The following is a 23,237-nucleotide window of genomic DNA, read 5'->3' on the forward strand; positions in this document are numbered from 1 at the left end:
CTTCTGTTTGCATTTCAGCATTTCAGGAAGAGAAATCAATGAATCCTAATCCTTCCAGAGCCAAAAGATTGATAACAAATACATAGAATTATCATAAATGGAGCAATGATATCCACTAAAGACGTTGCAGCACTGCAAAGGTTCCTTTCATTAAAAGGAACTTTTCTTGGATGGAAAACAATACATTTCAACAGCTGCATCTGCCTGTTTCTGAGTAATGGCATGTAAACAGTGTGATTATAATGAACGAGAGCTGAAAGAGTGGTGACTGAAGCCCTCAGCCCTCGACCGCTCTGACCCGGTGTTAAAACACAGACGTTATCTTTTGATTTATGGTGTGACTTAAGTTTCCGAATGACTGAACAACATGCCTTTTAAGTGAGTGGACATTGCTGATTTTCCAGAAATGTTTGCATCCGGGGTGGTTTCCTGGACAGAGTTAATCATCTCGAGGATCAGTTCCATTGTAGGATGTTAGCTGTGCTGAAAAGTCACGTAAACTAAATCGTTGTTTTTCTTACAAAGCTAGGCTGAGGTTTAGGGGTCTTTGTATTTTCAGCTCTGGCTTAAAAGACCTAGAAGAAGAAGAAGAAGAAGAAGAAGAAGAAGGTAGAGGAGGAGGAGAAGGGATTTGCCCAGGAACTACAAACATGAGTTGGACACTTCGCCTTCACAGGCAAACTCAGCAAAGGGCAGCAGGGGAGTCTGGATAATTAGTGCTCAATTGGGCGGCAAACAAGAGGGGATGGCCTGCATGTTCTTGACCCTGTAGAGAAGAAAGTTTTTCCACCGTGGAGCAGAACACTTCAAGAGCTCTTGTGTTATTTCAACTGTTGGGTTTCTCCTTATCAGCTCGACTGAAGTCTACCTCCCTTTGCTAGGAACGGTTCTTCACTTCAGAATGGTTGATGATACTGCTGTGGTCCACAGCAACAGCCGTTTTGATGCCTAAGAACAACATCTAGACTGAGTGCTGCCTTTACCAAAGACACAATGACAGACTGGCCATGTCTAGATTCTTCCCTGCTGTCCCAGACTACTAAATGACACCTACACTACACGAGTGGTGAGAGAAAGCAGATAGCAGGTCCAATTATATGTTCGCTTGGACTTTGCGGCTGTGGCGCAGGTGGTTGTGTCAAATTTGACATAGGAACTTCGGCATCCTATTGATAATTTGAGAACTTAGAACGTTGTGCTATTTTATAGTCATCCAATTGCCCACAAATTCCATTACTCAGGTGAAGTTCGTTCAAGATAGTTATAGATGAGTGATCAAGTCAATATCGATGCAGTTTAGGAGAAGGAACTTCTTTAGGTATACAGTACATGGCTTGCCTTAGTAGTGGTAATTCAGAAACTGTTTCCATCGACCGAAGCAAAAGTAATCTGCCAGCATGACCTGTAATTTGACCAGTGTTTTGGTAGCTCGTAGCTGGTCAGATCATGATGGATTTTACAACAGGTTCGGCTTCCTTTTTTTAAAAGGAACCTGTCAATTTGATCATTCATCCACCGGTCATCTAACAAACTTTACTTGGGTTGATATTGTAATGAATGGTCCTTCAACGACTATGGGAGGATTACATGAAAACGATGACCTTCTCTCACCTGTCGATCAGCACGATGCTAACCAAAGCAGTTTGGAAAAGTTTGGAAAGACGTCACATGTCTTAGAGAGAGAGTCTTCGATCTTATTCTCAAAGGTCTAGTGTGACTGCAGGTTTTCACACTAACCAAGCAAGAGCCTCACTTGATTCCACTTGTTTAATGAGTTCATCTTTGCCTCTAATCAGCTATCAGGTGTCTTCCTATTCGGCTGGAATGAAAGCCTGCAGCCACACCAGTACTTTGTGGGTAAGACTGCAGAAACCCTACATGAGAAGAAACATATTTTAAGCTTTTCCTTGGTTGGTAGTCGTTGTAGATTCATTTTTCATCTTCAGTAACCACTTTATCCTGATCAGGGCCACAGTGGATCCAGAGTCTATCCTGAGAACACTGGGAGCAAGGCAGGAATACACCAGGAATGGTGTGTGCAGGAATACACCAGAGGAAATCAAGCCTCTAAGTTCTCTTTAGATCAAATTGAATCAAATTTGTCAAGTTGATAGACAACATCGCATAGCCACTTCACGGAAATCTTTCATGGAAAAACTCCCCGAGATGACACAAAGACGAAACCGTGAGACGAACCAAACTCGTTTTCCTCTTGGTGATACCGGATAGTGGGATTATTAATCGTTACAGTATACAGGTGCAAAGAATAACGACATTATTTTATCCTTATGCTAATCATGTCTATTCCTTCTTTTTCTCTCTCTCTATCCCACTCTTTGTGTCTCACTGCAGACATCGACGAGTGTGCAAGCGAATATAATGGAGGATGCGTCCACGAGTGCATCAACATCCCAGGGAACTACCGGTGCACGTGCTACGATGGTTTCCGCCTAGCGCACGACGGCCATAACTGCCTAGGTTAGTCTGTGTATCTATGTATATACGTCTATGTCTGTTTGTCTCGTCTCTACACCTTATAATAATCTTTCGTCCTTTCCTGGTGCCCCTGTGAACAGCAAAGTGTGCAGCACTGGGTTGTCGAGTGTGTGTTTGGACTCTGCGAGTGCATTTCTGCTACATTTACTAACTGAATGTTCCAGATCAGCAATGTCAATCTAAACAAAGCTTCCATGTGTGATTCAGATTTGGGTTATGTAACTGAGTAAGTGACTTCAGATCTTTAACTGAAAGCAGAACGAACGCATGCAAATAACCAAACAAACGTGAATGTTTTACGGGTAATCGTGTTGTTTTATTATCCCCCCTCCTCTCTCTCTCTCTCTCTCTCTCTTTATGGATAATGTGGATAAATTCCCTTGAAGCAATAACATTACAGACTTCAGTGTGTAACTGTGTATACACCTCTGGTGTGGTCTGCATAAGAGAATCGTTTCTTCATCTCACGCATCATTACAAGTCACTGCTCACTGTCTTCCAGTCTGTTTGATCTAAATCTTACTTATTGTGCGTTTAATGAGCTCTTAAAATACAGTAATACGATTAAATAGGGGTTGCTCGCTGACTCTTGGATTGCAGGCACAGGCTTGTGGAACACACAGTCCCTCTTAAAACCTTTTGTAACTGATCTTTATCACCAGGAACACAAAGTAATCTAATACGCGCTTGCAAAGAGCGCTCTTCTGCAATCATTTGATCTCCCGTTCGCGCACAGCACTTGCTTGCAAACGCAGTGCTTCGTTTCAGTTCATTTAGCCTGACTGGCCCTAGTGGAGATCATTTGTGACCGTGTTGGGCAGGCGTGTAATTCGTTATCTCTGGTTCTCCAGCCCACCTACAGGCCTCCTTTGATATCTGCGAGTGTGGCTTGTTTATTTTATGTCCCTCTTGTCGGTACTCAATCGAAGCGTTTTGTGCTCGTCACATCTGAGCTAACGGCAACAAGGCCGAGTAAATAAGCAGGTTCGCAAATTGATTTCTCTTATCTCCGTGCCATCTGGAAATCCACGCTCTCACTTTCTCTCGTTTAGGATTCGTATTCTTGCCCAAAATGTGTCATAACACAAAGATCAGTTCAAGATTATTCAGGATCATGCAAGAACTCTGAATCCTGATCTTGTTTAAGATCTGTTTATGTTTCGATTGATTCATTCGGCAGGTTCGAGTCTGTGCACAGAGCTCGTTAGGTTAGGTTTCTTCCAGTTTCTTCCACAAACAAGTGTAGCAAGGGTTAGAGGAAGAGCTCAGCTTGATGATTAAACTATCATCTTCAGTAAGTACTTGATCTTAGGGCCACAGTGGATCCGGAGCCTATGCCAGGAACACTAGGTCTGAGGGATGGGATTCCAGTCTATTGCAGGACTTAAACAATATCACTGATGATATTTACATAATTCTTGTTTATTCCAGCAGTGCTTCCTTTATCAGCTAAACTTAACAGTCATAGTCACATTGTAGGTGTACAATCACTGACTGTAGTCCATTTGTTGCCCCATTGTCATCCCCCTTGGACCACCACTGAGCAGATATTATTTGGGTGGTGGACCATTCTCATTATTGAAATACTCAGAAAACCGTGGTCTTTGGTGTTTCAATATCATGGAAGTGAGAAGAGTCTTGTTTTAGACTACAGGTATCACCAGGCACCTTTTATTCACAGGTTGTAACAGTCAGGAATGAAACATAGACCCTGTAGGTGGGGGAAAGACCTGATGGTTAGTCTGGTAAGCATAAAGGCAAGCATCGAGGATCTCGTGTTTAGGTCAACCAATACTGTATGCTTAGATCAATACTAAACATAAGGATTAAGGGCTGGTTTCTCTCATAAATACATATACATTTCAACAGTGGTCTAAACAGATACAAATACAGATATGAATAGGTGGCACACTATTCGTTTTTGTTTTTCTGTTCAGAAAGCTCACCAGAAAAGTTCACCGGGCATCTGGTTGAGATTAAACATCTCCACTGGGACTAGGATCCTGTGAAATGCAAGAAAAATGTCACTCTATCGGGTGGTTTTTATTTGAATGTGGGCGGGTGGTTAGACGAAGCTTGTTGATGCAACGAGCACTCGGGTACACTGTGTAGCCAAAAGTTTGTGGACAATTGACCATCAGTACCATACGTGCTTGTTGAGTATTCCATTCCAGATTTATTTCCGTTTTGTGCTTATAATAAGCTCCACTCTTCTGGGAAGGCTCTCCACTAAATTTTGGAGTGTGGCTGTTTTTGTGAATTTTTGTTTTGGGATTCAGCTACAAGAGCATTAGTGAGATCAGGCACTGATGATGGGATGTTGAGGAGGTCTGGGGTGCAGTCGGCGTTCCAGTTCATCCCAAAAGTGTTCAATGGGGTTGAGGTCAGGGATCTGTTCAGGACACTTGAGTTCTTCCACTCCAAACTTAACACACCATGTCTTAATGGAGCTCGCTTTGTGTACGGGGGCATCGTCATGCTGGAACAGGTTTGGACCTCTTAGTTCCAGTGAAGGGAAATTATAATGCTACAGCATACAGGGGTAACAGTTTGGGGAAGAAGCACGTATGGGTGTGATGGTCAGGTGTCCACATACTGTGCTAAAGTGCTAAGCCCAGTGTGTTATGGTATATAATACCAGTGGTATTGCCTGTTGTAGTGTTCATTTTAGACTGCAATAACCTTCAGCAGTGTACAATTTTGACATTCAGTTTTGTACACTGGTATGTGGTTTGGGATGCAGTCAGCAACAAGAGGCGACCTTTAAAAACATTATCCGTGCAAACAGGAGCAGGCAAGTGAGTTTTACAGATCTGATATTTTACAAAACCCATTGCGATTTGCGAAATACGATTAGAAATGTTTTGGAAAGTGTCCACACAACAGAATGGTGTGTTTTTTTTCCCCAGTTAGTCTATTTGAGTTCCTAAGATTTCACTGAAAAAATTTTTTTGTCATAAGATATGGTCAAACCCGAAACCCAGCTTCCCTAAGGAGTGCCGTGAGCCGAAATCTTATTTTTTTTTTATCAAAAGGGAAACCTCAAGCAATATGACTTTTATATGAGGAACACGGTGTGGTTTTTATGAAATTGTACAATGTCATGAATTTGTTATGATTACCTCCAGTGAATTTCCATAACCCTAATATTAACCATAACATCCGTAACTCCATCCATTTTCTATACTGCTTATCCTTACTGCATCATGGGGAACCTGGAGCCTATCCCAGGGGGCAAGAGGCACAAGGCGGGGTACACCCTAGACGGGGTGCCAATCCATCGCAGGGCACAATCCCACACACATTCACACACCTGTTCATACACTACGGACGCTTTCAGACATGCCAATCAGCCTACATGTCTTTGGACTGGGAAGGAAACCCCGAAGCATGGAGCCCCACACACAGGACCGAAGTAGTCATAACTTTTCGTACTAATTGAGTGGCGCAAATTGTTGTAAATAGGGAAGACCTCAATTTTCAAATATCTCTTTTTAGTTGGACGTACAGGTTGCAGTAAGATAGACCCGATGCTGTTCCTATCTATTTCACCAAACCGGATAAGCAGACGGCATAAACAGTGTCATGTTTGATAAATGTGGGATGAATGTGTTATATATTCCTTGGTTGTTTTGCTCCCCCCTATCTCCCCGATCAGTAAACCTATTTTGGTATAAACACAGCAATTTAGATGTGCTGTAGAAAGCGACGAGCTGTGGCATTAGGCCCCATCCTGATTTAAACTGACTTTTTGTGAAGATCTGGCCATCTCGAGCTCTAAAACACGGCTAAAAATATCCGACTCGGCTGACTCCTCGTTTCCACGGGCTCTTTTTTTTCAGTGGAAAGAGGAAAAGTGAAAAATCCTTTAATCTTGTCAGGAAAGACTTTATTCTGTTTGTTTGGATTTGGCTTTACCCATGCCCTTCCCCCGAGCTGGTGAAAGAACGAGTCCTGTTTTTAAGGGTGAATCTTTGGATTAGTGTTGAGACAGCTAAGCCCTTGGTCAGCTCTTTTGGAGGTTCTGTCTGCTCTGGAGCTTTTCTGCTTTCCTCCTTGAAAGCCAGGTTGAAGCCAGCACAGTGTTTATCCATGTCATTATTTCTGCTTGCCTTCCTTGCAGAGGTGTGTGGCTAAATATTTGCGGACCAGCGCTTCGTTTGCTGGCGCGCCGAAAAACCGTGTCGTTTTTAAAAGCCTACAAATTAAAAGTACAAACATGTTAATGGGAGGGAGGGCTTGCTCCTGTTATAGGGATGGGGTCTGGATCTCACTTTGCTTCACTTGATCTTTAGTTTTGGACAAGGCCTCCTTGTTTTAGGCTACACCCACACACTCTCACCACATAAAATAGTGGTTGGTTACCTTTCTTTTTGGCTACAGGATGTTGATTGTTTCAGGCACAATACTAAAAGGAAAGGTTTTCTGATTGGTGATTTGGGTGGTGACAATGGTCTTAACAAACCCATATGGATTTGCTACAAATTCATGGTGAAATTGAGTAGACAGGGCGCCATTGTAGTTGCCACCTCACAGCTCAAGGCTCCCTAATTCACATGATCTCTTCATGTCCATCTGGGTTTCCTCTGGGTTCTTCAGTTTCCTCCCACCTCCTAAAAACAATCATAAAGTTGGATTGGCTGCAATAGTATGCCCAAGATGTGAATAATTGTGCAAATCTGTGTCAGAACGGTGTCCTGCAATGGACTGGTGTTCCATCCAGTGTGTTTTTTCAACATGGATGTAACCAAATATTAATGCGTTATTTGGAATGAACAGATAATGTGTTCTAAACAGATTCAAGTATAGATATCAGTAGGAGGCATTCTATTGTTGTCGTTGTTGTTGTTGTTGTTGTTATTGTTGTTGTTTTTTAAAGAGACCTTGGCAGAATGGTTTCCAGGGCATCTGATTGAGAATAGAGGTGCGCATCTGGACTGGGATGCTATGCGACGTGACTTAAACATTTTTTACTTTCATGCGAGTGAGGGGTCAGATATGAAGCTTGTGGGACAAACACAGACCATTCATTCAACGTAAACTTGAGCCACTGCATGATGCATTTACAGCGCTCGTTCATTCATCCTTAGTAACTGCCTGGTCAGGGTCGCGGAGGTTTAAATTTGGCTACTCGATTGTTTATATTTTAGGAAATAGAACCAGCTAGATTCATTAGAAAATATCACAGGAAGGTACAGACAAACATAAACCAGTTCTGTTTGCATCTCTAGTTGAGGCCAGTTCTAAACTGGAGTGATGAAGCTGAAGTTGAGGAAATGTCTGAGCCAGAATTCAGGATACATTTTTAATTTAAACGTTTAGGCCACGACAGCTTCAGGACTAAATCTGAATACGTATACTGATCCAAATTGCTGGAGCACTCTACACAGGTAGTTGTGATATATTGTGCTACATCAGTACTACATAAGTCTTCACTGTAGATGAATAAATATATTAAATTGATTAGATGGACTTATCCACACCATATCTGAGATGCAGACAGTTTTAAAATGTAATCAATAATAATGACTTTTGGCAGCAGATGTCTGTCTCAGCAGCGATCGGCTTCCAAAATGACTGAGGGAGGTTGGAATAAACTCGAAAATGAAAGCTGTACTCAGAAACATGAACGCTATCCTCAGATATTGGTTTATTCTCCTGGGAAAAGTTTGATGGTTCAGCTGGGTTATGGAGCATCTTCAGTGTTTTTGGGAATCCAGGCCCCTGCCTAACACCTGCGTTGCAAATCCCAAAATTCCAAATAAAGTCTGGTGAGTGCTGGTGTGACTCATGAAACCTGCAGAACGCAATGCGAGAAGAGCACGGCATAAATGGATTAACCTGCTTGATTTGATAGCTGTTGAAATGAAGCGTGCTAAGATTTATTTCTGTGAAAGGAAGCCTGTAAGTGAGATGCAGAGAGCTGTCACCACCTCCAAGACGGGGAACTGTGCCGAGACAGAACGCTAATTCTGCCCGAGTGTGTTGTTTCGCTAGTGTTATGCTGATATTAATGACTATCAAGTCTAAAATGCATGACTACGGCTTAGAGGTAGGTGCTGCTGTAGTCTGGGTTATTATTTCCCATGAGTTTATTGTTATATGAATGAATTCATTGTTTTTAAATTAGTTTAAAAGAAAAACATTTATATATTTCCATCTTTCCAGTAGAATCTCATGAATATAATACATAACATACGTCTAATTGAACACGTGAAAGCTCCGATTAGACACTAGACCGATCAGACATTAGATTAGACATCTTTTCTTACTGAAAACTTGCGCTAAAATATCACACCGATCCAGAGACGTCCTTTCAGAGTGTAAAAAGACCGACAGAATAATGCCTCATTTTTCATCTCTGAGGCAGTTGAGTGTTTTAAACTTGATTACATTTTCGTTCCTCTCCGGAGAGTTTTCACAAACGAGAAAAACCTTTAAGTGCAAATAACCTGAGCGCTCGCCAGAATCCCTTTCCTTTTCAAAATATTTGCTTTGGACGCCGGCCGTCTCCATCACATAGCGCAGGCCTCTGTAGGAGCCGAGTGACGAGGAGACGTGATCCGCCGAGGCGACGGCTCATTTAGGACTGTGTGTGTGAGAGCGAGTCGGCATGTGTGCCGATGTCCAGGCTAGAGTTTAACAGCTGCTCGTTAAGTCATTGATCTCGGGCGCTCGGCCCCTCTGTGTTTTGTGTCCGTGACTCTTCTAACACGGGTCATTTTTCATCGATTACTTTCATCTGCTTATGAGGAAATGAACGATCCTTGTTCTCCAGATGGTTCTCGCTTCGTAAAATTTATTCTCTTTGTCTCACATTACGGCTCTCGGTTATTCTTTGATACGCCGATTTCTGGCGTAATTGAGAAAGAGGGGTTATTTCAACAGATCAGATTGTTTAAGATTAAACTGTTATTAAATGATTGGAGAGGCAGTTCGAGGGCCGCAGTCTCGGACTGACGTGTTGACAATAAATCAAGTTATTGTTAGAGGCCTGGGGGTCTTTTTCGACCTCATTTTGATCGGATGAGGTTACTGACCTGTGTGTGTGTGTGTGTGTGTGTGTGTGTGTGTGTGTGTGTGTGTATGTGTGTGCTCTTGGATTACAGGAATAAAAATTAACTTTATACAATTTCCCCTTTCACCCCAAATGTAGCCAATTAATTTCGGCATGTTTGCTGAATTTTAATCTGTTTGCTTAATTTGTAAGGGACACTCGTTGTCCCCCTGTTAAAAAAATAAATGAATAAAAATATTTAGAGACCAATTAAAGATTTTAAGTGATTTCTAATGGATTTGATCGTATTTCCAGCGATCTGTAATGGAGGTTAATGGACTGTGATGTTCGTAATGGTTCCTGATGGATCATCTACTTTTATGCCATGTATGGTCTTTGAATTCTCGATTCTGATAGGTCAGAAGGTGTTGATAGGTTTTCTTTAAGGAGACGTTTATGGAAGGAGTCTCCAGTGTCAGAGGTAAAGCTGTAACTTTAAGTTTTACATCATGGGAAGAAGGAGGAGCTTACCGTTTCTGGTTGTTCAGTAACATGACAAGCTACTTGACGAGAGTAAGATTGTTTATAGCTGATGAGTAATAATGTGTTTCTTGGATGTTCTACAGCATTCATGTAAAGATAAACAGATAAAAAACAAAGGTTAGTGTTGCCAAATATTGCCCTGTTATTGGAAATTTTCCTATAACAGCACACCTCAAGTGTGTTTAATGAATAGATAGATGGATGTATAGATGGATGTTTATATATATCCGGAACCAGTAATGGATCTTTAACAGAGATAAAGAACAGATGTAGTGATTAAGTTATCGGAGGAGGAAAGCAGGCATCTGAGGCTTGTGTGTTTTTCCAGCATTGACAAATAGACAGCAGATTAGTTTCATATGACGGTTTATTGAGAACAAACTCGTGTATGCTGTCTTTTATTGATGACATGAGGCTACCATGGGGATGGATTTGCAACAACAGGCTCCAAGATGTTGCTAACACCACGCACGAACATAGGAGAGATTATTGTCAGCGTGTTAGTTGTGACCAGTGATGAGTGTGTTATCTGTGCTGTAGCTTTGGAGGCAGAAAATCCAAATCCAGGCAGAGAATTTCACCTGCTTGTGCTTGACGTGATTGTATGCAGCCACAGGTAAAGTGGGACGTCACGTCACGTACAGGTGAACTTCCCAAAAATAGACACACCCTTATTTGTAGTTACATTAAATCACTGGAATACTGGAAATATTTTCATGTAAATATTCTAATATACAGTATTTGCTCACTAACAAGACGAATTCATTTTGTCCGCCATATTTGATGTTCCCGGTTGTCCGTCAGCGTGCGACGCGATTAGCCAGGAGATAAATCAGCACTTGATGTCACTCAGTTTTCTCCAACTTCCCAACCACCAGCTGGCTTTCCCTGGCAACTGGGGAGGGTGAAGGCTAACACGTGCTTCCTCCGAAACGTGTGAAAACCAACCAACTGCATACTGTGTCATAGAGCAGCATAATACACTCAGAGAAAAGTGCTGTCTGTTCTCTTCCACATACATGAGCTCATAGATACCCGTGATTGGCTAGTGTCGCTGGCTCCAGTTTTGCTCTCTTGGCTCCTAGCCACTGATGGATTTCGAACTCACAGTCTCACAAGGATCGATCTAAAAAACTCTGTTGCACCAGTCGGGAGCCCAAGTTAAACTTTTTTAAAACTTTTTTCTTCAATTTATTTACATAGCACTTTTAACAGTGGACATTAGTGTCACAAAGCAGCTTTACATTTAAATGTATCCCCAATGAACAAGCCAGAGGTGACGGAGGTGAGGAAAAACTCCCCAAGAAGACATGAGGAAGAAACCTTGAGAGGAACTAGACTCACTTTCCTTAGGCTATCTGGAAAACACTGGAGCACTGGAGTTTGAGAAAACATGCCAGGTGTGAAAGAAGGCTTATGTTAATGTAAAACCATATTTGCACTTGATTGGGATTTAGAAGTCACACTTTTTTGAGAATTTTATTTAGAAGTTATGTCTTTATGAGAATTATCACATTCAGTAAAGTTGCACAAAATATTGAGTATTCGGTTATGAACCAACAGTTAAGGCTCTGGGTTACTGATCAGCAGGTCAGGGATTCAAGCCCAAGCACCGCCAAGTTGCCACTGCTGGGCCCTTGAGAACCCTCTCTGCTCCAAGGAGTGCCGTATCATGGCTGACCCTGCTCTCTGACCCCAGCTTCCTAACAAGCTGGGATATGCAAAAAAAAAAAAGACTTTCACTGTGCTGTAATGAATATGTGACAAATAAAGGGTGCTTCTGCTTCTTCTAAACTAAAGGGTCTCAAACATGTGGAGGCAGGTCCACCTTTAACTGTAAAATACATTTCACTGACTCCAGTACAGATTTATTTTATGAACATAATCCAACTAGTGAAGTGTTAGGCGAAATTTATGTGTGTACAATGAAACGTCGGCTGTTTATTAGAAACCGAGAGCTTTTAATTCCTGAACTTTCCATCCACAGAACGCACTGCGTCCAAACTGACTGTTTTTTGAGTTATTGAGGTTTGGATTAAACAATCAATTCAGTTGACCAGTCAAACTGCTTAATAACTATAACATAAGGAATGTAAAAACTCAATAAAAAATTTTTTTTAAATAAAAATAAAAATAAATAAATAAAACACAGACCCCCTGGATATACTTCATGGACCCCATGGTTTGAGAACCACAGTTTTAGACTACACGAGTGTTCGCAAGTCGTTTCGTAATACGATCCCAGTGCGATATTTCCCAGTGCGATCCCAACGCTCCAGACAGAAGCCAGAGAGCAATAAAGGGACCGGGTGATGGCCCACTTTAATATTTTCCTTAGTGTTTTTCTCGGATTCGTGTTTAAAGTATTGGAAGGATTTCCTCTCTCCGGTGACTCGTATATTCATGTAAATGGGGATGCGGAGTCAGCCTGATGTTGCTGAAATCCCAATAAAAGCGTCTGTCTTCACGCTCTGGCCTCAATGTGACCAATCTGGAGCAAGTGGCGTCTCCTCGGGAGCATTTTAACATCTGTTGGGGATCGAACATCATGCCAGGAGCTTACGGGAACGTCTTCAACTTCTTGACTCCTTTAAGCTCAAGCTCGGGTCCTCATGAGGCGTGCAGTAACACCAGGCATGCCAGAGCCACTCCTCTGAAGAAAATCTGACCTTTTATGAGTGCCATTAACTCAACGGGAGTTCTTTTAATGTCAGTTTTACTGAGTATTAGCTAGACTGTACGCCTGTGTCAAGAGATTTACGGCAGCTGAGAGCAGCGTTTACAGGCATGAATTTACATATTAGTGTCATAAAAGAGTTTATGTAGAAGTCCAGAGAGGCCATGAGTGATCATTTTTCTTCTTCTTCTCAAGAAAACGAGTTTTCACAAGACAGTAAAAGTTTCTTTCTGGAGTTCACATAGGCACACAAGTGTACACACTCATGCTTTTCCGTGTCGTTCAGGTTCAGGGATCATCTTTTTTTTACTTTATGTCTGCATCAAGCTAGAAATGGGCACGGAGTGATCCTTCAATGCTTTACGGTTCAGTATTTACGCAGTATACACATTTACAGGTGAAAGATACATTATTTAAGGTGCAAAAAAGCGACACAAACATTTCCTGACCGTTACTATAACTATCCTCTTTACAGGAAGATCAGCTGTCAGTACATTAGCAGCTCTTATCTAAATATTGGGTCACATTTTGTTGTGCTAATTTCAGATAGCAATTAGATCCTAGTGGAAGAAACCACCTAGAAACGACGCTAGCTATTAAAATAAGGATGACGCTCTGAAATACAGGAGTTATTGAGCAGGACTTTCATTATTTCATAACAACTTTTGCTCATTTTAGAAAAAATTATGTTTTCTCAAGATCGGTGGTTGGGGGGGATAATTATCATACTCTGAACATCTGTATTTTTACATAAATGCTTGATAAGCGATCACACTTTTGTTCTGAATCAAGATGGAAGTTATTAGCTGCAGTTTAAATGTTGTTTCTCTAAACATGTCTCTGTCTCTCTCACACTCTGTCTCTCACTCTGTTTTTGTTGCACTTTTTCTCGCTGTCTCTCTCTGTTTGTCTGTCTCAATCCTCTCTCTGTCTGTATCTCTCTCTCTCTCTCTCTCTCTCCATCTCTGGGTCTGTCTGTCTCACTCTCTTTCTTTCTGTCTCTGCTCTGTCTCTTTCTGTCTCTCTCCATCTTCCTCTCTGTTTGTCTCTCCTCTGACTGTCTGTCTGTCTATATATACATATATATCTCTCACACACACTCTCTCTCTCTCTCTCTCTCTCTCTCTCTCTCTCTCCTTCCAGATGTAGACGAGTGTTCGGAGGGTAACGGTGGCTGTCAGCAGGTGTGTGTGAACATGATGGGAAGTTACGAGTGTCGCTGTAAAGATGGCTTCTTTCTGTCCGACAACCAGCACACCTGCATCCAGCGGCCCAAAGGTGAGTGACCCCGCCCCCGATGCCCCGCCCCATTCACAAACAGCACGCCCACACACAACCAATCGGACGCTCCGCATATACTTAATTCGAATGCTGCACTTTCTCATGACTTCATGCACACACGATGCATCACATGTTTAGTGGCTCCTGTGATAAACTGCGTGTTTTTAAATAACTTTAGAGAAAAAACGCAGCGGCCAAGTTTCACCTCCAGAGATCCGTCTGGCCCGGTGAACCGCCTGTGTTTGCCTTTCATAAGCGGCGTGTTATTCGAGTCTGTCGAATAGCTGGATCATGCGTTTCAAACGCTGAAAGAAGCAAGGCCTTTATCGTGTTTACTTAGCTCTCTTTTTTTCCCCCTCCTGTTCTGTTGGACCGGGCTTGATAAATCCCTGCGCTAATCTCCCATATTTCATCTTAATGTTGGTTTTATTGCTCCCAAATTAAAACCTCTTGGACGGTGGGGTCAGAATGGCAGTAAATCTACCAACACCACATTGTTGCGATGCAGTTCCCTCATTCCCTCGTTCCCAGTCCCCTGGTCGAGGAAGACGGCGTGGAGATCACACTCGTCTGCTCAGCATTATTTCTCTCCCAGAACCAATCTGCAGCAGAGGAGAACATCAGGGACACGTTTGATGTTGAAATTGAACGCTGATGTTTATGGGCAGCAGGAAAAAAAATCATTGTATACCAGTACAAATATAAATCAATTTTGAGGTGACTGCATTTTTTAAAATCCCAGTCCTTCCTAATCGCAAAGGAATTCTAACTAATCCCTCACGCTCATGCAGTTATTTTTGCTTAATATTTTCAAATGAATTTAGTTGGTCCTACTGTATTTCCTAAAAATATAAATATAAATATTGAATAGAAATTTGGTGATTTCCCACCCACTGCTACAAATAAGCTTTCAAAAAATACACAAAACCAGCATATTTTCCGTTTTTTTTCTTTTCCCCAGTAGAAAATGTTAGATGAGCCGGTCGATATCTGGAACGATTGACAGTTGCACAGGTGTTTTGAACTCTCCAATGTTATCGGACACCCCGGAAACCTCGCCCTCTTCCCCCCATCTCACATGTCAGGATAAATAGAGAATGCCTTGAGTTCAATAATCAGTGTGTGTTTGACTTAGCTAACATTACACAAGTTATTAGACAAGTTAAATGATATTTCAAAGTCAAAATCACTGCTTCATTACGGTATATTATACCACAGCGCTCTTGAATTCTCGATTCTGATTGGTCAGAGAGTGCTGATTAATTTTCAATGTCAGCAGCTCTGCAATGCAATTGTTCTAACATGCCACCGTGTCTAAAGTAACAGCTCGATCTTAGGGACTCGAATGGCTGCAATGTCTCATAATAAAACGTTTTTTTAAAGAATTAACAAAGAACAATGTGTAATTGATGGCATGACGACGTTCTGTATAAGGAGACATTTTTTAACATTTATTATGCAAGGATTCTCCAGTGTCAGCGCTTCGTAACGGCCAATAAGTTTTCTGTCACAGGAAAGTCTTCAGAAAAGAGGATTTTCCAGTTTCTTAGCAATATGACAAGCTGTGGGTTTATTAACTTCCAGAGAGAACGTTATAGCGTTTGTACCACGAAACGTCCAGTTTTGTACATTTTTTGTGCAGCATGGATGAAAAAAACCCCAATATTGTGATGTCATTTAGTACCATGACGTTTTTCCCTCGGCTGCTCCTGTTCCATGTTTCCGTTCACTCTCTGGCTTTTATATCAGCTCGTTAAATGTTTTAATGCTTCATTATTTGAGGGGAAACCGAAGGAATGCTCGTGTAATCATCTGCTGGCTCAGTCGCCGTATGTGTCGTGGCACCAGCGTGGCAGAGTTAGCGATAAGCAGGACTTGGACTGATTAGTGGGAATAAATATGAAGAAATTGGAGAGGGTTTTTTTTTTTTTTCCATTTTGAGTGTTTTTCATAAAGTTCCTTGCAGAGAGAGTGATTTACCATAAGAAGGATGACTTTCTTTCTTTTTCTTTTTTTTTGACTGTAATGCAGCTACAAATCACACGTTAGCATTTCTATAGTAACAGCTCATTCACAGGTACCTCTAAAGCGGATGCTTTTACGGGGATGTTTATTTACCATTTATGGAAGGAGTCTCCAGTACTGGTCCGAGATTTCAAGAAAATGTGACATTTTTTAATAAGTAAAAAAATTGCTGATGGTTTTAAGAGGAATTGAACACTTTGGGAAGTGCTAATACTGGAAAATATTCAACTTTGCTTCAGATAATGAACATTTCAGCCCAACGTCGATTGCTTTCCTTTAACAGCACGTCCCGTCTGGTTTTAGTCCTTGCATAGCAAAATGCAAGGTTTTCCATTTATGGCTTCTGCATACTCATTGGCTGAAACCTGCGTTCAGACATGTCTGCTGTTTTTCCTTTCCATCCCCAGTACAGAAGTTTAAAACTACTCCATAAATCCCAGTTTATGGGTCTGTGGGCTGACAGGCACTCATTAGGGCTGTTGGAAGGTGTAAGGCCTTAACAGTTTACAGGTAGCTTTAATGACTACTTCTGTCTAACTAACTGATAATTGAGTGGAGAGTGGCTGTATCGAGATCTGTCACATCATCTGGTCATGATTGTATTGATGTGTATAAAATCATAGTGATACCGCTGAAGGAATACGTACGACATCCAGCATGCCCAACAAAACCATTGAGGAGAAATATCCACTAAAGCTGAACAGCTTGTGTCCAGAACATATGAGTTTATACCACAGCGCTGCTGAATTCTTGAATCTGATTGGTCAGAAGGTGTTGATTAATGTTCTAATAACAGAAACTCTGACATTGTGTAATGCAGCAGCAAATAGTATAGTAACACCTCATTCACAGGGATTTGAACATATTTTTTTTTAAAAAATAAATAAATAAATAAATAAAAAAGGACCCCTTTTAATTGGTGACATGATGAAGAAAATGTTTCTGTTTATGGAACATTTATGGAAGGAGTCTCCAGTACAGAGGAGTTAGTGTTTTGCGTTTTCGCTGTATCAACCTGCATTTTATTTTTTTCGTCTTATTAACTTTAAGAGAGAGAGAGAGAGAGAGAGAGAGAGAGAGAGAGTGAGAGAGAACTGGTGAGAGAATAACTGTTTATAACTGCTATAAAGTAAGTTATACCAGGAACTAACTTGTCTCACAACTTTTAAATGGAAAAATGTATCACGTCTTGGTCTTTAATAAATAAAAAATGTTCCCGTTGGAAAATTGTTGTAGTGCAAGAGGAATAAAACACTTCTGAATGTCCTGTTACAGGAAAATAACCCACATCAGACATATGACATCACCCTGTTGTTGATTATTTTGTTATAACTGCACACCCCCAATTGTTTTTTTTCCTTACTTAACACAATAACATGACGATAAACAAAAAGACAGCGCAGCGATGAGCAGATGTAATTTAATGCAGTTTTTTTTTTTCACGAATTTTCCTCTTATAAAGAGGGAGGGGGAGGGGGGAATAAACATCATCAGCACTTTTACCGCTAACTGTTAGTGCCACTAAATTGACTAGATTTCATTTGCATTTATTACACCGTATTCTAACCGTACACAGTAACGGCAGTGAACTACCGAGCGGTCCGTGTACACCATGCAAACGCTTCTGTTAGAGGGTGAATAGGTGTCGTTTGTTTTCTTTACAAATGGTTTCTGTTACATTCCCTGTGTCAGCTACGTCTTGAGCCGCAGATCTGCTGAGACAGGAGGGAAAAAAAACAGCTGTATGCTACGCCGCGACGGTTCAGAGGCAATAAGCAAAGCATTCGTCACACACCAGGCCATGCCAATCAGCAAGGCTTTTCAGTTTCTTCACCGTTGCAAAAAGGTGTTGCTGAAAAGCGGAGGCTTTGGCATTAGATCGCCACTCGCACGTCAGACCTGTGTTATGCTTGGCAAAGAGATCCGAACACGGGCCTCTGAAATTCCAGCAGGTAGAGCTTCGATACCTGTGATATTATATTACTTTTGTGTCTGGGCTTATCTCAGCCTCGTGAAAAATATACAGTGTGCACAGTCATAACACCTATATGACCCCGCGTTCCAGTGCTGACAGAGTTGATGACAGTCAGTGCTTTATTAACGGCAGTAAAAGTGAGTCGATGTGACTGTAGGTATCCTACAGAAAAAAACATTACAATCTATTAGAAAAATCTCTACTGGTTTCCATCACATATGATAGACCTTAATGGAAATTGGTTTAGCGGTTAACGTCATGTTTCTCTAGGTTTCCACTATTCCACTATTAAATACTACCAGAACCCAGTAGAACCTTCTTTCATGGGTAGGTGATTACTAGCAACCATTATAAACAACACATTCCACCAGAAACACAACTAGTAAAAGTCTCAAATGGTCTCTAATATTTTTAGTTAGCAAACTAACCAGTTATTGAGCATGCTAGTTTAAATCAGCATTACTGAGTTAACACAATAACATACTATTGGAAAGAAAACCCTTCATATTTCCAAATGATAAAAATAAATCTATTGGGTCCAGGATAAAACGTTTGTGATGTGACTGTATTTATTTTTATAGCTATACAGCTTTTCATTCAATCTTTTTTTATTTGTTTTCAGATCCGTAACCACATGGTACACTTATGTAAAAATAATAATAAATAAATAATCAAAAGTCTAATTAGTGCATTGTCAGACACTTTTACAATGACTTCGTTCACCCCTTTCCGTTCCCAACGTAGTTCCTTTTCCTTCACCTCTGTTTTCAATCAATTAACTACATTTTTCTTTAAGACAGAGTCTCAGAAGGCCCTACAATAACTACCGAGAAGTTCAAACCGGGAAGAATCTGAGCGCAGAGTGCGTGCTACACCACAGTACAGAGCATAAAAAAGCCCCATCGCATCAGCACTTTAGCCCTTTATGACTCTTCAGAGAGTCTCAAAGCCAAGCCAGGCCTGATGAATGGGTCTGCAAGAAGAAGGGTGACCTCGAGGGTCAAAAAGCAATTTGCTGCAGAACTCACCAAACGGGGTGTTTTCCTATTTTGAGACGGAAGGAATAAGGGCATGTGGGTTTTAGATCCTATTTTTCCTCAAGCTCAGCTTTTTACTCCTCATGAAGAATTCTGCACTGTGTCATCATTTAGTATCAACACCAAACAGTACGATACAAATACATTCCGATAATATGTTCTAAACAAGTACAAATACAGATACGAGGTGCACTGTTCTTTTCTTTTAAGAAAGCTTGCCAGAAACGTTCACTGGGCTTTGAGTTGAGACGCGAGGTGTGCATCAGGTTAGTTAGTTGCTTACGTTATAGCAGCTATAAATAGTAGTTCCTTCATTTCCTCCTGACCTTAATAGGACAAAAAAATTGCTGTTGGATGATAAGAAACCTCAAAACATCCTTAGAATTTCCTGCGGTGGAAAAATTGAAGAACCAGCTTTACCTCTGACACTAGAGACTCATTCCATAAATGCAAAATAAATTTTTTTTAAAGAAAAGAAAGCTGCATCATATCAGATATATATATATATATATATATATATATATATATATATATATATATATATATATATATATATAAAACTAAATCTGTTTCACGAAGCCCTTTTTTAAAGAAATTCTGATTAAAGTTCAGCAAAAAATCCAGACGCTCTACTAGTCTGTCCTGACCCTTGATCTGCATCTCCAAAAATGTATTCCAAATCTCTTGCTTCATGCCTCGATGCTGAGCAATTCAAGCGAGCTTGGCTAGTTTCCCATGCTGTGGACACATGCTATTGACACAGATGCACCATGGGATCTGGAGTCGGCCGGGTGCCACGGTTCTCCTTTTACTGTCCAAACATGGCTGAGCAGCAGCGTGCACTGGGGTCAGTCAAAGAAAAGCACGGCTTGACGTTCACCCTCACGCCGCTCTCTGCTGGTGATTTTCCCACTACACCAGAGCAAAAGTGCCTGCCTCGATTTATAAGCTGTCCCCGCACTCTGACGTGCTAATGGCTAGGAACGAAAATCATTTTAGATCTGCAAACCAGAGTTCTGTTAATGCTGCATCGTTGTTATGCAACGGAATGTCAAATGGCATGGTAAGAGTTTCCACTTTATCAGTTCCTCTAGACATATCTGAGTATGGTGTGGGTTCATGGATGGACTATTGGAAATAATGAATTTGTCAAGGATTAGCCGTGAAAGATGGCTCTTTAATTTTACTCCTAATTTCCTTTCAATATTTTCGGTTAAATAGAGTGTCCTAGTCAGTAAGAATCCGAATAAAGGTGGATGGTCCATTAAATAATCTGCTAAAAAGACGTTTAATTGAGCATTTTCACATTATCATAATCTTTGTGCAGGTTCTGAGACAGTGTGTTCGGTTTATGATGGTTCAGTGACTAAATGGTACAAATCCAAAAAACTGCTACGAAAAAACATTAAACTTGTCTAACCCCTGGCTGAATGAATGTTAGCTGCTTGATACCTTCTGACACCAAATGTTGCTCCTAACATAGAAATTTTCTTCGAATTACACACAGTATGCATGTGGTGAGAGGATTTTAACAGTTGGGTGAATTAAGGCACTCAAGGTTATTTCTCCTAGAGTGTTTTAATAAATGCTAAACCATTCCTATCATGATGAAATGACATTTACTATTGATAAACATCCCCCTCTCCGACATCTCTTTCAAACACTTCTGTTTGTTTCTGCAGTGCGTATGAATGGGACAAAGGAAGGCCCTACTTGTATGGACAAAAACCACGGCTGTGCTCATATCTGCAGGGAAACTCCTAAAGGAGGCATCGCCTGTGAATGCAGACCGGGCTTCCAGCTCACCAAGAACAACCGCGATTGCAAGTGTGAGTAGATCTGTCACTGTCCTGAAAACTTCAGTCCCCAGAGCTACACACCGGCGCGGACTCCCCAGAGCTATACACTGACATCTCAACTATTACAACCAGTCGTTGAGTTTTGTATACTGAAGTTTTCTTATTAACAGCAAACCTAGTTGGGAAATCTAGCAGGAAATCGGGGGATTATATTACAGGACAGTATACAAGAGTTTAGAAATACACTAAGAGATTTAGATCAAAGATTATTGGGTGACCTGGTGTTTCACAAAACCCAGCAATGCTTTTGTACCATTACACCATTTCTTCAGTCTCACACTTCCAAAATTGTCTGGCTTGGCATAAAATAAGTCATTGACTGCTTTGTTTGAGCTTGGTGTCATTTACTGAGATAATTCTGGAAAAATCAGAGTAAGTGATCATCCGAAAGCGCAAAGTTGGGTGGATGAGTGGATGCAGCAGTATTTACCAGCGTTGGTAGTGCCAGTTGGGTGAGATTGGCAACACTGGGCAGTTTTGGCTTTTTTCTTTTTGGTATTTTGAAAAGGACTGCAAGATTCCCAAAGGTTCCCAGGAGCTCCGATGCATTTCTGTTCCATTCCACTTCTGCATTTCTACTGCATTTCTACTGGTCCATTTTTTCCCTAAGTTTCCACTTGATAAATGTCCCTCCAAACATCACTTTCCCTGTCCATGAACACATCTCAAAGCATCCCTGCAGGCCTAAACTTATACATGATGTGTGGTTGGTAATCTCTGGAGATAGTATGCCCCTGAGGTAGAACAATTTAGTACTTGCTGTGTCATGGAGTTCATGCCGTCAGTCCTGTCGGGGTCTGCTAGATGGACTAGCTGGAGAAGTGTTATTCTACTCCCTGAAAAAGAGCATGAGAGGAGAGATGGAACAGTAAAAAGGCATGTGTAGACAAAGCTTTGGTGTGTTGTGTGTGGAGACAAGACCCTGCTCTCCTTCTGTCATCAGCTGCCTGCTCCGGTCGACACACTTTTCAATCTCACCTCTGTAGACTGAAAAAATGTTCCATGGAGACTTTTTGCCTGTTACATGTTAAGGAGCATTTAGTTCCAAAAGTAACACTTGAAATTTAAGCAGGATAGTTTGCATAGAGTGCACAAATATCATTTGTTAGAGTGCAGTTTGTATCGAATATTTGCGGGTTCTGTATATTTGTCTATAGAAAAAAAATGTAAAGATGGGTGCTTTCACTCCCCATTCCATTTATGGGTGATTAAAATTATGAGCTAGTGATTAGAAGGTTGTGATTGGAAGATTTAATCGCAGGACTACCAGGGAGCCACTATTGGCACTATGAGCAAGGCCCCTGAACTACTTAGCTGCATGCTTGGATTGTATCCTGACTCAAATGTAAGTCTTTGTATAAATACTTTGGCCACATAAATAAATGTCACTGGAAGCACTAGCATTCTATGCCGTGGCATGGTCCTCCATGATTGGACTTACCTGCCTGTGACTCATGTTGGGCATCAGTTAGAATAGTTTGCTCTTGTTCTAGTTGAGATCTCATTTCTTTTATTCTTATCTGTGGCTCCTTCAGTGACCTGCAACTATGGAAATGGTGGCTGTCAGCACATCTGTGAGGAGACAGACCATGGGCCGCGCTGTTCTTGCCACATGAAGTTCGCCCTGCACTCTGATGGCAAGACATGTGTAGGTAAGTCATGGCTGTCTTCTCCCTGTGGGTCTACCTAGCCAGGTAAGGCCTGGTTCTGTCATCTCCCCTGACTTTTGTTCTACTTTGCCTGGTTTTGCCCATCTTCGGTACTTAGCTAGTTAGGACAAGGTTATGTTTCCTCCCCCACTTTTACCTGGTCAAGAAAGCCTGATATGTAGACCCTGTCTGCCCCCCGACCTTACCTGGACAGGGAAGTCCTACATGTATCCCACTCCCTGATCCTACCTGGCCAGATAGGACACCTGACACCCAGTTCTGGTTCCTCTCTCTGTTCCATCCCAGCCATGATTCATCCTTATACCTTCTCCACCTGATTTTCCCTGGTTAAGTAAGACCCAGTTCATGTCCAAAACCACAACCTCCCCAAAGTCCTACCCCCACCCTCAGCATTTACTGGCCAGACCAGATTTAGTTCTTCTTCTCCACTAGATACTTGACTCTACCAGTCACCTGACCAGGGCAGGTGAGTCTTAGATGAGGGATCCTGATTGTACCTAGCCAGGTGACACCCCTCTCCATGACTTCAACTTAGCCTGACCAGGTAAAAACCTTTTTCCACTTAGCCTAGTAGGGCCATGTTCTTCTCTCTCATCTCCTACCCACAACCTTACCAGGCTAGGTAAGTGTTTTTCTGTCCCTCACATCTGATTATACCTGGCTAGGTAAGATTCAGT

General features: G+C 41.5%; 1 protein-coding gene across 2 annotated transcripts in view; it reads left to right on the forward strand.

Annotated features, from left to right (window-relative positions):
- The window catches only part of scube3 (signal peptide, CUB domain, EGF-like 3), a 93,424-nt gene that overhangs the window by 29,826 nt on the left and 40,361 nt on the right, over positions 1–23,237 (forward strand). For both annotated transcript variants that reach the window (XM_053643016.1, XM_053643017.1), the window contains exons 3-6: positions 2,353–2,478; positions 13,857–13,991; positions 20,714–20,860; positions 22,426–22,542. In XM_053643016.1, coding sequence (XP_053498991.1) covers positions 2,353–2,478; positions 13,857–13,991; positions 20,714–20,860; positions 22,426–22,542 — 525 coding nt within the window. The remainder of the gene's footprint in view (positions 1–2,352; positions 2,479–13,856; positions 13,992–20,713; positions 20,861–22,425; positions 22,543–23,237) is intronic.

Source organism: Ictalurus furcatus, chromosome 15 (genome assembly GCF_023375685.1).
Source record: "Ictalurus furcatus strain D&B chromosome 15, Billie_1.0, whole genome shotgun sequence".
NCBI classification, from domain to species: Eukaryota; Metazoa; Chordata; class Actinopteri; order Siluriformes; family Ictaluridae; genus Ictalurus; species Ictalurus furcatus.